This window comes from Nannobrachium achirus (genome assembly GCF_963921795.1).
Source record: "Nannobrachium achirus genome assembly, chromosome: 16".
Lineage (NCBI taxonomy): Eukaryota > Metazoa > Chordata > Actinopteri > Myctophiformes > Myctophidae > Nannobrachium > Nannobrachium achirus.
In genome coordinates, this window is record NC_137823.1 from 49,504,652 (window position 1) to 49,517,456 (window position 12,805).

The 12,805-nt window shown below is 41.5% G+C and overlaps 3 protein-coding genes across 3 annotated transcripts; all 3 read right to left on the bottom strand.

The window, feature by feature from the left end:
- Positions 1 to 570: 570 nt before the first annotated feature.
- Positions 571 to 2,166, bottom strand: LOC308301114 (C-C chemokine receptor type 8-like; the record flags this gene model as incomplete). The annotated part of the gene is made up of 2 exons (XM_080745010.1): positions 571 to 1,678; positions 2,129 to 2,166. 2 exons carry the CDS (start codon positions 2,164 to 2,166, stop codon positions 571 to 573), a joined length of 1,146 nt encoding a protein of 381 aa, XP_080601136.1.
- A 1,780-nt stretch (positions 2,167 to 3,946) lies between these two features.
- LOC308301115 (C-C chemokine receptor type 3-like) lies at positions 3,947 to 5,730 on the bottom strand (the record flags this gene model as incomplete). Its single annotated transcript, XM_080745011.1, has 2 exons — positions 3,947 to 5,078; positions 5,693 to 5,730. 2 exons carry the CDS (start codon positions 5,728 to 5,730, stop codon positions 3,995 to 3,997), a joined length of 1,122 nt encoding a protein of 373 aa, XP_080601137.1. The 3' UTR covers positions 3,947 to 3,994.
- A 2,106-nt stretch (positions 5,731 to 7,836) lies between these two features.
- On the bottom strand, positions 7,837 to 12,571 carry LOC308301116 (C-C chemokine receptor type 8-like; the record flags this gene model as incomplete). Its single annotated transcript, XM_080745012.1, has 3 exons — positions 7,837 to 7,840; positions 9,156 to 10,217; positions 12,534 to 12,571. 3 exons carry the CDS (start codon positions 12,569 to 12,571, stop codon positions 7,837 to 7,839), a joined length of 1,104 nt encoding a protein of 367 aa, XP_080601138.1.
- Positions 12,572 to 12,805: the final 234 nt, after the last annotated feature.

Genomic DNA, 12,805 nt, shown 5'->3' on the forward strand with positions numbered 1-12,805 from the left:
AATTGTAGGAGCAGTGTCCAAAAATGTGTTTTGCAAGAATCGGCCTCATGGTGGCGCTAGAAGAGGGCCATGTGAGAAATGAGGGGTGGGGTCTCCGCGCCGGCAAGGCGGACGAATAGGTACCGGCCCCGGCTGTCCCGGTCGCTCCTAGCCGGAGTTACGGCATTTTATGTGAGCTGCAGTGTAGGGGGTCCTCCACTGGGGGCGCCACCACTTTTGCATCCGTTCTGGAGCACCAGGAGTCGGTGGTCCCCGGGAATTCCCCGTGAGCAGCCCCGTTGGGGTGGTCATTTGGTCATGTTTGCGCATTTGGTCATTTTTTACATCTGGGGGTCCCCCAGGGACCTGGGGGTCCCTGGAGCTCCGGGGGTCCTTGGAGGTTGTAGTTTGGCAGCCAAGGAACGTGTGTGCAAAATTTGGCATGGATCGGGGCAACGGTTGCGGAGATATAAGCAGGGAAAAAGTGTGACGTGTGAGGTGTGACAGACAGACTGACGGACTGACGGACTCACTCACACTTTGTGCAGGTTTTGATTGTAAATGCGACCTACGGTCGCAACAACTCAACCCTTATACTGTCACTTCATAAAGCGTCTGGCCTTTCCTAGCGGCTGACCTTTCCTCCCCTTTGGGGGTTCGTGAATAAGCTGACACTGTGATTCTGTCCAGATGCATGGGGGTCTTCATAAGCTGCCTAAATGGACCCCTGTTCATCAAACTCAGGAGGTTGCTCCTGAATTTCTCCCCTACAAAAACATAGAGGATGGGGTTAAGACAGCTGTGAGAGTAAGCAAGGGCCTGGGTGACTTCAAAAGCCAATCTGATTGCCTTGCTGCTGTCACATTCTGTACCTACTGGTATATAGATATGAAGTAACTCCAAAGCTTTGAAGAAGGAAGCAACATTATAGGGAATCCAGCAGCAGAGAAACACAGCTACAACTACGATAATCAATTTGATGGAGTGTTTATTGGATGATTGGCTGTGTAGGAGCGTCCAAATGATCTGGGTGTAGCAGAAAACCATGATGGTCTTCGGAATCAGTAAGCCAAGAATGTTCATTTTGAAAAGTCCAAAGATAATCCAGAAATGCCTGTTGTGTGTAGTATCATACACAGTGGATGCAGTGTATGATGGAGCACAGAATAAAATGGTGTCATTACTGGACCTTGGGGCCTCCTGTACCTGAAGAAAAACTAGATCTGGAAAAGAGGCAAGAAATCCAGCAGCCCATGTAACAGCAGCTGCAATTATTCCAAAGGTGCGTGTTCGTATTTTCAGAGCATGAAACACGTGCACTATAGCCAGGTATCGGTCCATGCTCATCAGGATGATGAAAAAGATTCCACAGTAAAAGCCAATGTAGTAAGCACCGAGGACCACCTTGCACATAGCATCCCCAAACGGCCACTGGTCCCTTTTTTGGTGGGCTAGGAATGGAAGGGAGCATACTAGGAGAAGGTCAGCAAAGGCCAGGTTGAGGAGGCACACGTCACTCATGCAACGGAGCTTCACCCCAAAGATGACCCAGAGGACAAGCACATTCCCTAGAAGACCCACGATGAAGAAGAGAGAATAGAGCACTGGAAGAAAGTAGGACCCATGATGTCCATATACACACAACCCAGAGTCTCCTTCATTGTAGTCCTCATATGTATACACTTCACTGGTAGATGAGCTGAGAAAGAAATCAGGATATGAGTAGGGATTTGGTGCAATTTTAGAGCTATCGACTTGAGTCTCAAGTCTAAAAATTGTCATATTAATAATATAATAGCCTACACAAACCTATATAATCATTATTTTATCATTTCAAGTCTTGTTAATCATTTTCTTACCCATATGTGTAGTTTCATGGCTGTAGGTCAAACAGAGCATGAGCTATAGCTGTTCAAAGTTTGCACTTTGCTCAATTGTTGCGGGCTTCGTGTTTTCGTGTTTGGCATAGTCCTCTACCATATTGCAGAGTTTCGTAAAAAGCGACTGCACTGTCAAGCCAGGAGAGAAAAGGTGGCGGAAGAATAATAATAATAAGAAAAGGTACAATCTCAATAAGTGGCCTCCACCTCTGTCACTCCGTGGCTTGGCCACTAATAAAATTAAAAAATAAAATAGTGAAAAGTCTCACCTGACAGTGATGTTGTTAAAGCTTGTGGTCATGTCCATCATTGACTGTGCTGTGTCAAGACACTAGGCCAAAACAAACAGATCTACATAAGTCATATCCAGTTCAATTGTGCCGTGTAATCTAAAGTATAGAAATCACAAGTGAAGTTGTTACATAAACATGAAGACTGGGTTCAAAATGAATGACGAGAAAGTAAAAGAACAACTTCTCATATATTGGAATTGGGGGGAGTGAGACACTGTCAGCACAGCTGTTATAGGGGAATCCCTAAAATACATCATGACGTCATCCTTGATTAGAAACAGAAAGTGTTTGTGTGGCGGAGAGAGTCTCAGCCCCAGCCTGAAGCCTCAAAAGTCTAGTATCTCCCTCGTTCCATAGAGATATCCTTTTGGAGTAATATTGGACTTTCACGTGGGAGGCCCGGGTGGGGAGGTTCGCATCACCTCCGTTACATTTGCACACCACAAGTTGGCTGATTCTGGGGACATAACTTGGGATTCTCAATCCCAAGTAATGTTGTAATGATTTAGAGTCGGCAATCTCTGCATTCTGCAGTGATTAGAGGAGTGTTAAGAGCTGTCCATACTATCTCCGACCACCAAACTTTTCGTCGGAAAGTTCCAACTTTCCGACGTGTAGCTTTCCGAACTCTAATTCTGGGTAATGCTTTTCAGAAGTTGCGAGTGACGTCATTTTGTAGTTGAACAGGACTTTTCCAACGAAAAGTTCAGTTTTGATGAAGACTTTATTTGGAGTTTGCATAGGAAAGGTACAGTTTCATGACGGTACAGTTCACTGGTACAAGGTCTACTAAAAGGAGATCCTAGAAAAGACTAAGCTTATTTCCACAGGAAACCATTTAAGTATCTCATATAACATTGAATGACAGACGAGTAGAACACAGTACTATGCAGTAGATATAGTCGGTAAAAAAAAAAGAAAGAACAAAAAAACAACAGTAAGTCTATACAAACAGTAAGTATATAGAAATAAGGGGCAGGGGAGGGTAGGGCTGGGCTATGTTTGTTTTACCAGTTGCGAACGGTTGCTGCCTGTAAGTGGTTTTTCAGGGCGATTTTAAAGGATGCTAGTGATCCACACTCCTTTAAGACCTTCGGTAGGGCATTCCACATTTTTGTGGTATTGCAGAAGAACGTTGTCAGAGAGAGTATGGACAGGTCTTAATTCTTCTGACTTTATTTGACACATGCTGCTAAAAGCAACCTATATTATTAATTTTATTTTTTACTTTTTATCTATTATCTGATGTTACTGTTTTTTTACTGCGGGGACGCAAGCCTCACATGAAAAACAGGCAGGCATCGTGAAGCTATAAAATAATCACACCTACACAGGCTTTTATATTACTCTTATCGCTTTGATTGAAAACACCCTTGCAACATGTCAGACTTTTTTTTTGTAATGGCTATCAAACATTTAAAAACAATATGAACTATTACCAGTAAGATGCCCCAAGGGAGAGGTGCGACCTCATCCTTTATAACAGAGTGACGATGACATACCACATGAGTCATTGTGAATCAATTATGATTCATGGTCTCACACTATTTCAGAAATAAAATGTAATCGATTATATCTTATTGTATTTATTTTTATTTTATTTGAATGCAAGGTAATTATAACTTGAAAAACAAGGCATTGGATTAATAAAGCTTGGCTGTTAGTCTGGTCCGGAGCAGGATAACATATCCAGGCTTAATTTATCCAGGATCAGCCACAAATCGGTTTCATGACAGCTCTGTTATCTCTGCTAGAACATACTGGGATATCCACTCAAACCACACTGACATACTGTACCAACAGTATATGATTGACTTCTCAACCCTACTAAGAACTCAACCCTTATAATGTCACTTCATAAAGCGTCTGACCTTTCCTAGCGGCTGACCGTTCCTCCCCATCGGTGGTTTGTGAATAAGCAGACACTGTGATTCTGTCCTGACGCATAAGCTGCCTAAATGGACCCCTGTTCATCAAACTCCGGAGGTTGCTCCTGAATTTCTCCCCAACAAAAACATACAGGATGGGGTTGAGACAGCTGTGAGAGTAAGCAAGGGCCTGGGTGACTTCAAAAGCCAATCTGATTGCCTTGCTGCTGTCACAGTCTGTACCTACAATTAACTCCAAAGCTTTGAAGAAGGAAGCAACATTATAGGGAATCCAGCAGCAGAGAAACACAGCTACAACTACGATAATCAATTTGATGGAGTGTTTATTGGATGATTGGCTGTGTAGGAGCTTCCAAATGATCTGGGTGTAGCAGAAAACCATGATGGTCATCGGAATCAGTAAGCCAAGAATGTTCATTTTGAAAAGTCCAAAGATAATCCAGAAATGCCTGTTACGTGTGATAACATTCACAGTGGATGCAGTGTATTCTGGAGCACAGAATAAAATGTTTTCATTACTGGACCTTGGGGCCTTCTGTACCTGAAGAAAAACTAGATCTGGAAAAGAGGCGAGAAATCCAGCAACCCATGTAACAGCAGCTGCAATTATTCCAAAGGTACGTGTTCGTATTTTCAGTGCATGAAACACGTGCACTATAGCCAGGTACCGGTCAATGCTCATCAGGATGATGAAAAAGATCCCACAGTAAAAGCCAATGTAGTAAGCACCGAGGACCACCTTGCACATAGCATCCCCAAACAGCCACTGGTCCCATTCTTGGTGAGCTAGGAATGGAAGGGAGCATACTAGGAGAAGGTCAGCAAAGGCCAGGTTGAGGAGGCAGACATCACTCATGCTACGGAGCTTCACCCCAAAGATGATGACCCAGAGGACAAGCACATTCCCTAGAAGACCCACGATGAAGAAGAGAGAATAGAGCCATGGGAGAAAGTAGGACCCATGATGTCCATATACACACAACCCAGAGTCTCCTTCATCGTAGTCCTCATATGTATACACTTCACTGGTAGATGAGCTGAGAAAAAAATTAAGATATGAGTAGGGATTGGGTGCATTTTTAGAGCTATCGACTTGAGTCTCAAGCCTAAAAATAGTCATATTGATCATATAATACACAAACCTATATCATCATTCTTTTACGTATCATTTCAAGTCTTGTTAATCATTCTCTTACCCATATGTGTAAATGTGTGATGAATTCTCATTGAGAGCAGGGATGGTGGTGGATGTAGTTGTCAACCTGGAATATATTTTAAAAGCCTACTTTCAGAAAGAAAATAAATCTGCACACTGCTACAAAATGTAAAATACAGCAGTGAGATCTGTAATGTATTACTGTATGTTGATTTCAGTACTGTTTAAAACAAAGAAAAAATATGTTAAAGATCTGAAAGGATATATTATTACTATTATTATTATAAGGAGTATTATTTATTATTATATCTATTTTAATATATCTTATGGTTATTTAATGTATTGTACAGTAGGGCCTAGATAGTACTATCTACACAGTATGTCCTTGGTACGACTACCAGGCTTGACCATCTGCTGTGTGTCTTTCTCCTGCTCTCTGTCCGCTTTCCTGTCTCTCACTTCACTGTGTCTGAATAAAGAATTAAATTGTCTCACCTGACAGTGCTGTTGTTAAAGCTTGTGGTCATGTCCATCATTGACTGTGCTGTGTCAAGACAGCACGCCAAAACAAACAGATCTACATAAGTCATATCCAGTTCAATTGTGCAGTGTAATCTAAAGTATGGAAATGACAAGTGAAGTTGTTACATAAACATGAAGACTGGGTTCAAAATGAATGACGAGAAAGTAAAAGGACAACTTCTCATGTATTGGAATTGGGGGAAGTGAGAATTACACTGTCAGCAGCACAGATAATAGGGGAGTCCATAAAATACATCATGACTTTATCCTTAATTAGTGGCTGGGTTCGGTACCCAGCGAAAACACTAATGTTTTGATCAGGCTTTATTATCTCTAGCAGGCTGGCAGACCAGGGGCCTGTTTCACGAAAGCAGAATGAAATAATCCAGGATTTAAACCAAATCCAGGTTTGACAAAGTCTGCTCCGTCTCTTTCTCATGCCGCAAAAAATGCGTGCCTCTTTCTGTCTGGCACAGTAGCAGCACCTCGACTCTTCGAACAAGAAACAGAAAGTGTTTGCACACCACAAGTTGGCTGATTCTGTGGAAAGAAATTGCTCAATTCCAAGTAATTGAGCAAGTAACAATTTAGAGTCGGCAATCTCTGCATTCTGTATTAACAAGTGATTAGAGGAGCTTTCCGAACTCTAATTCAGAGTAATTTTTTTCAGAAGTTGCGAGTGACGTCATTTTGTAGTTAAACCGGACCTTTCCGACGAAAGGTTCTGTGGTCAGAGAGAGTATGGACAGGCCTTAATTCTTCTGCCTTCTCCTTTATTTGACACATGCTGCTAAAAAGCATGTATTATTACTTTTATTTTTTACTTTTTATCTATTATCTGGTGTTACTGCGTTTTACTGCGGGGACGCAAGCCTCACATGAATAACAGGCAGGCATCGTGAAGCTATAAAATAATCACACCTACACAGGCTTTTACCGTATATTACTCTTATCGCTTTGATTGAAAACACCCTTGCAACATTGTCAGACGTTTTTTGTAATGGCTATTAAACATCTAACAACAATATGAACTATTATCAGTAAGACGCCCTAAGGGCGAGGCGTGACCTCACCCTTTATAACAGAGTGACAATGACATATCACATGAGTCATTGTGAATCAATTACGATTCATGGTCACACAATATTTCAGAAATAAAATGTAATTGATTATATCTTATTGTATTTATTTTTGGGGGAAGTGAGAATTACAAATTGCCCACATCCCAATGTTGTAACGATTTAGAGTCGGCAATCTCGGCATTCTGCATTAATTGCGACCGTAGGGCGCAGTTTACTAACAGAACCGTCACATCTTGACCGTGTCTGTCTGTATGTATGGGTAACGCTTGTCTTTTTTGTTGATTGACTCTCACGCTCTGACATCACGCTCTGACATCACTGTGATGTCATGGGAACCAAATCCCTTTTATGCCCATATATGGAGATCCCTGATGTCATCAATATTAAGCTCTGTGAATGCCAATATATAATCACTGATGTCAGGGGAACAAAATCCCTTTGGCCAGATGGCCAAGACGAGGGAGGCCCTTAGGTGTCTTACTGGTAAGTGATTAGAGGAGTGTTAAGGGCTGTCCATGCTGTCTCCGACCACCGAACTTTTCGTCGAAAAGTTCAGACTTTCCGACGTGTAGCTTTCCGAACTCTAATTCAGGGTAATGCTTTTCAGACGTTGCGCAGTCGGTAGAGCTGCCGCCTCACAGCTGGAAGGTCCTGGGTTGGGGGCGTGTTCTCTCCTCCGCGTCATCAGTGCCCATATCCTAGGTGGGGTTGGCAAAAGGGCCTTTCTGTGTGGAGTTAACATGTTCTCCCTGTGTCTCCTAGGGTAGGTACTAGGTATCCTATCCTCACAAAAAACATGCAGTAATCCTGGTCTCTAAACTACCTCCCCCTGGCCAGCTGTGTCAACTGGTTGGAATAAAATGTTCCTTCCACACACTACGTCCAGCTGGGGAAACTCCCCCTGTCAGGTGAAAAGAAGTAGCTTGGACTCATGAATAGAAGCCAGAAGGAAGCATGAGGTCAGTCCGTTGCTTTCCCCAGGTTGGCCCATTATTACGTTGTGTTACAAAAATCGTGGGATAAAAAAAAATGGTATTACCTGGGTGAGACAAGAGACATGCTTACATGAGCAAAAGTTCCATTTGATTATGATTCATATTGTATTATACTGTGAATCAGATGTTTTGGGCATAAGCGCTTCCGTGTTTTGTCCCTACCAAATAATTTCATTGATCCCCAATTATTATGTATTTGTCCCTAATCCCCATCTGAAAATGTTTTCTTTTATATATTTCAGCTCAGGATTAACCACACCTTTTTAGATGAACATTTATTGCAGTAATATTTACCATTAATTATACAATGATATTGCAGTTTAGTTTGGCGGTGTAGCTCTGCTGTGATATAACAGATTATCTGCTCGAACATGAGACTTAATGTGATATCCCCCCCCAGAGCAAAGCATGATACACAGATATTACATGCACATAACATTGAACCTTCTGTTGCATTATTAAGATATATCACATGTCATAATCAATCCATTGAACACAGTACAATCCATAAACAATACATATTAACGTTCTACATTCCACGGGGAGGAGGCCGGGGAGGTGGAGGGATTTTTAACCCTTACAGCTGCACAACCAGTAGTAAAGGCCCATTCCCACTGGGCCAGATAACAGATAAAAAAAAAATCTCTTTCTCCAGATATGTTTCCATTCAAAGTGGATGGTAGATACAGATAAAAAGAATATCTGCCACAGATATTTATTTTATCTGTGGCAGATATTTCTTTTTATCTGTATCACCTGTGATATCACAGTGATGTGTCAGGGGAACCACAGTGTCAGGCGTGACCTTCAGAGATACACGGATACGTGGACAAGATATGCCGGATGTGTCATCACATGACATCTGAGCATGATGTCAGAGCAGCAAACCCATAGACCGTGAAAATGTGTACACATACACACACACACACAAACAGACAGACAGACAGACAGCACACGGAGACAAGCTGTGACATTTCTCATGGTAAGCAATAACCATTTCACTACCAACATTTTTTTCTTCTTTTTTGGGAGACTCCTCTGTGTACCACCAGAGGGGGGGGGGGGGCATAGGTGGTCTTGGTCAGGGAAATATGGGTTACAAATAACATTTCTTCAACTCATGTTTGATCTTATAGGTTAATTATGGTTATATATTCATGTTAAAAATGTGTTTTAAACAATCCCCTTTATTTGCAAAAGAAAACAATAGATTCTATAGAACATACTGGGATAGCCACTCAAACCACACTGACATACTGTACACTAACCAACATTATATGATTGACTTCTCAACCCTACTAACAACTCAACCCTTATACTGTCACTCCATAAAGCGTCTGACCTTTCCTAGCGGCTGACCTTTCCTCCCCATTGGGGGTTCGTGAATAAGCTGACACTGTGATTCTGTCCAGATGCATGGGGGTCTTCATAAGCTGCCTAAATGGACCCCTGTTCATCAAACTCAGGAGGTTGCTCCTGAATTTCTCCCCGACAAAAACATAGAGGATGGGGTTAAGACAGCTGTGAGAGTAAGCAAGGGCCTGGGTGACTTCAAAAGCCAATCTGATTGCCTTGCTGCTGTCACATTCTGTACCTACCGGTATATAGATATGAAGTAACTCCAAAGCTTTGAAGAAGGAAGCAACATTATAGGGAATCCAGCAGCAGAGAAACACAGCTACAACTACGATAATCAATTTGATGGAGTGTTTATTGGATGATTGGCTGTGTAGGAGCGTCCAAATGATCTGGGTGTAGCAGAAAACCATGATGGTCATTGGAATCAGTAAGCCAAGAATGTTCATTTTGAAAAGTCCAAAGATAATCCAGAAATGCCTGTTGTGTGTTGTATCATACACAGTGGATGCAGTGTATGATGGAGCACAGAATAAAATGGTGTTATTACTGGACTTTGGGGCCTCCTGTACCTGAAGAAAAACTAGATCTGGAAAAGAGGCGAGAAATCCAGCAGCCCATGTAACAGCAGCTGCAATTATTCCAAAGGTGCGTGTTCGTATTTTCAGTGCATGAAACACGTGCACTATAGCCAGGTATCGGTCAATGCTCATCAGGATGATGAAAAAGATCCCACAGTAAAAGCCAATGTAGTAAGCACCGAGGACCATCTTGCACATAGCATCGCCAAACGGCCACTGGTCCCTTTTTTGGTGGGCTAGGAATGGAAGGGAGCATACTAGGAGAAGGTCAGCAAAGGCCAGGTTGAGGAGGCACACGTCACTCATGCTACGGAGCTTCACCCCAAAGATGACCCAGAGGACAAGCACATTCCCTAGAAGACCCACGATGAAGAAGAGAGAATAGAGCACTGGAAGAAAGTAGGACCCATGATGTCCATATACACACAGCCCAGAGTCTCCTTCATCGTAGTCCTCATATGTATACACTTCACTGGTAGATGAGCTGAGAAAGAAATTAAGATATGAGTAGGGATTGGGTGCATTTTTAGAGCTATCGACTTGAGTCTCAAGTCTAAAAATTATCATATTAATAATATAATAGCCTACACAAACCTATATCATCATTCTTTTATCATTTCAAGTCTTGTTAATCATTTTCTTACCCATATGTGTAAATGTGTGATGAATTCTCATTGAGAGCAGGGATGGTGGTGGATGCAGTTGTCAACCTGGAATATATTTAAAAAGCCTACTTTCGGAAACAAAATAAATCTGCACTTTGCTACAAAAAAGTAAAATACAGCAGAGAGATCTGTAATGTATTATGTTGATTTTAGTACTGTTTAAAACAAAGAAAAAATATGATTAAGATCTGAAAGGATTTTTTATTACTATTATTACTATTATAAGGAGTATTATTAATTATTATATCTATTTTTAATAGATCTTTTGGTTATTTAATGTGCAGTAGGGCCTAGCCCTAGACAGTACTATCTACACAGTATGTCCTTGGTACAACTACCAGGCTTGACCATTTGCAGTGTGTCTTTCTCCTGCTCTCTGTCCGCATTTCCTGTCTCTCACTTCACTGTGTCTGTCTGAATAAAGCATCAAATAAAAAAATATAGCTGCAAGCAGCGATAAAGTGGCCAGGCCAGGAAAAAGCAGCGGAAAAAAGCAGTGGAAAAAGCAGGAAAAGCAAGAAAAGTGGGAAAAGAAATCAAAGAAAAACTAGAAGCAGTGTTCTTCCGAGAACAGGTCTCCGGCAGGTCAGGTAGGTTTTTTTGGCCTCTTGGTGGCGCTATAATAGGCCAATGTGAAAAGGGTGCCATATGTTCTTGGGCCTTTCACGGCAATCAGACGCTGCATGCGTGATTTGCGGCATTTTGTTCCAAAAATGTGTTATGCAAAAGTTGACCCGCTGGTGGCGCTATAACAGGCCAATGTGAGAAGGGTGGCATCTGTTCCTTGACCTAGTGGGAATTTGCGTGCAAATTTCACGCACATCGCAGGCTGTGTTCAGGATTTGAGGCGTTTTTGGCCACTTTATCGCTGCTTGCAACTATATTTATTATTATTATTATAATCTTTTTTGCGTGCACTTCATAGGCATGTTATATAAAGGTCCTTAGATTGCGTTTAGAACGTTTCATGCACATTGCTCAAAAATCCCAGGAGAAAAACTGGTTTAAGAGTTTTACAAACTGCTCAAAATGATATAGCGCCACCCTTTGGCCAATTGGGGTAAGATTGGTTTCAGTGATATTTGGACTAACCCTCTACAGTATTTCATCATGAAAATGTGACTTTGTATGTATGTTTTAGAGAAGGGGTGGGCAACTTTGATGATGGCGAGGGCCACTATATTTCCACCTGCACTCCAGAGGGCCACATTGCATATTGCTACGTCCTACTTTGTCATTCTAGTGTCTCATACAAAAGAAGCAAAAATAGCCGATCTACAAGCTCAAAACGCATCGTGCTGCGATGCGTTTTGAGCTTGTAGATCGGCTATTTTTGCTTCTTTTGAATTGGAATCCTGAATAATTTTTTGTTATTTTTTACTTGGAATCCTGAAATGTAACATTTTGATTTAATTTCAAACGCATTTAGTTTTATACTCATGTTAACTTTATGAACCTAAATACAAATACATTGGACATAAAAAGAAAATACATTTTAATACTACTATACGAGTCATTAAGCTACTAATATACACTGACGGAATTAAAGTAGGTCATTTTTGGAATTGTAACAGCTGTAATCAATAATATATCAGTATTCCGGTATTAACCTGCGGGCCGCCAGTTGCCCATGTATGTTTTAGAGGCAGAAGAATAATTTGCATAAAACTGCAGACAGATCTTTAGATATTGGTCCAAAAAAAGTTCTGTGCGTGTGACGCGAAAATCCCAGGAGGAGATTTTTACTGTTTTTCATATAATTCAAAATGGTGGGAGATCTAAAGGTCAGAGGTCAAAAGTCAGACTGTCAAAGTTTTTCGGCATGAGGAGACGCATATGTGTGTCCAAGTTTCATGGCTGTAGGTCAAACAGAGCATGAGCTACCGGTATACCTGTTCATGGTTTGCACTTTGCCCAATTGTTGCGAGCTTCGTGTTTTCGTGTTTGGCATAGTCCTCTACCATATTGCCGAGTTTCGTAAAAAGCGACTGCACTGTCAAGCCAGGAGAGAAAAAGTGGCGGAAGAATAATAATAATAAGAAAAGGTACAATCTCAACAAGTGGCCTCCACCTCTGTCACTCCGTGGCTTGGCCACTAATAAATAGTAAATAAATAAAATAGTGAAAAGTCTCACCTGACAGTGATGTTGTTAAAGCTTGTGGTCATGTCCATCATTGACTGTGCTGTGTCAAGACACCAGGCCAAAACAAACAGATCTACGTAAGTCATATCCAGTTCAATTGTGCCGTGTAATCTTGAGTATAGAAATCACAAGTGAAGTTGTTACATAAACATGAAGACTGGGTTCAAAATGAATGACGAGAAAGTAAAAGAACAACTTCTCATTTATTGGAATTGGGGGGAGTGAGACACTGTCAGCACAGCTGTTATAGGGGAATCCCTAAA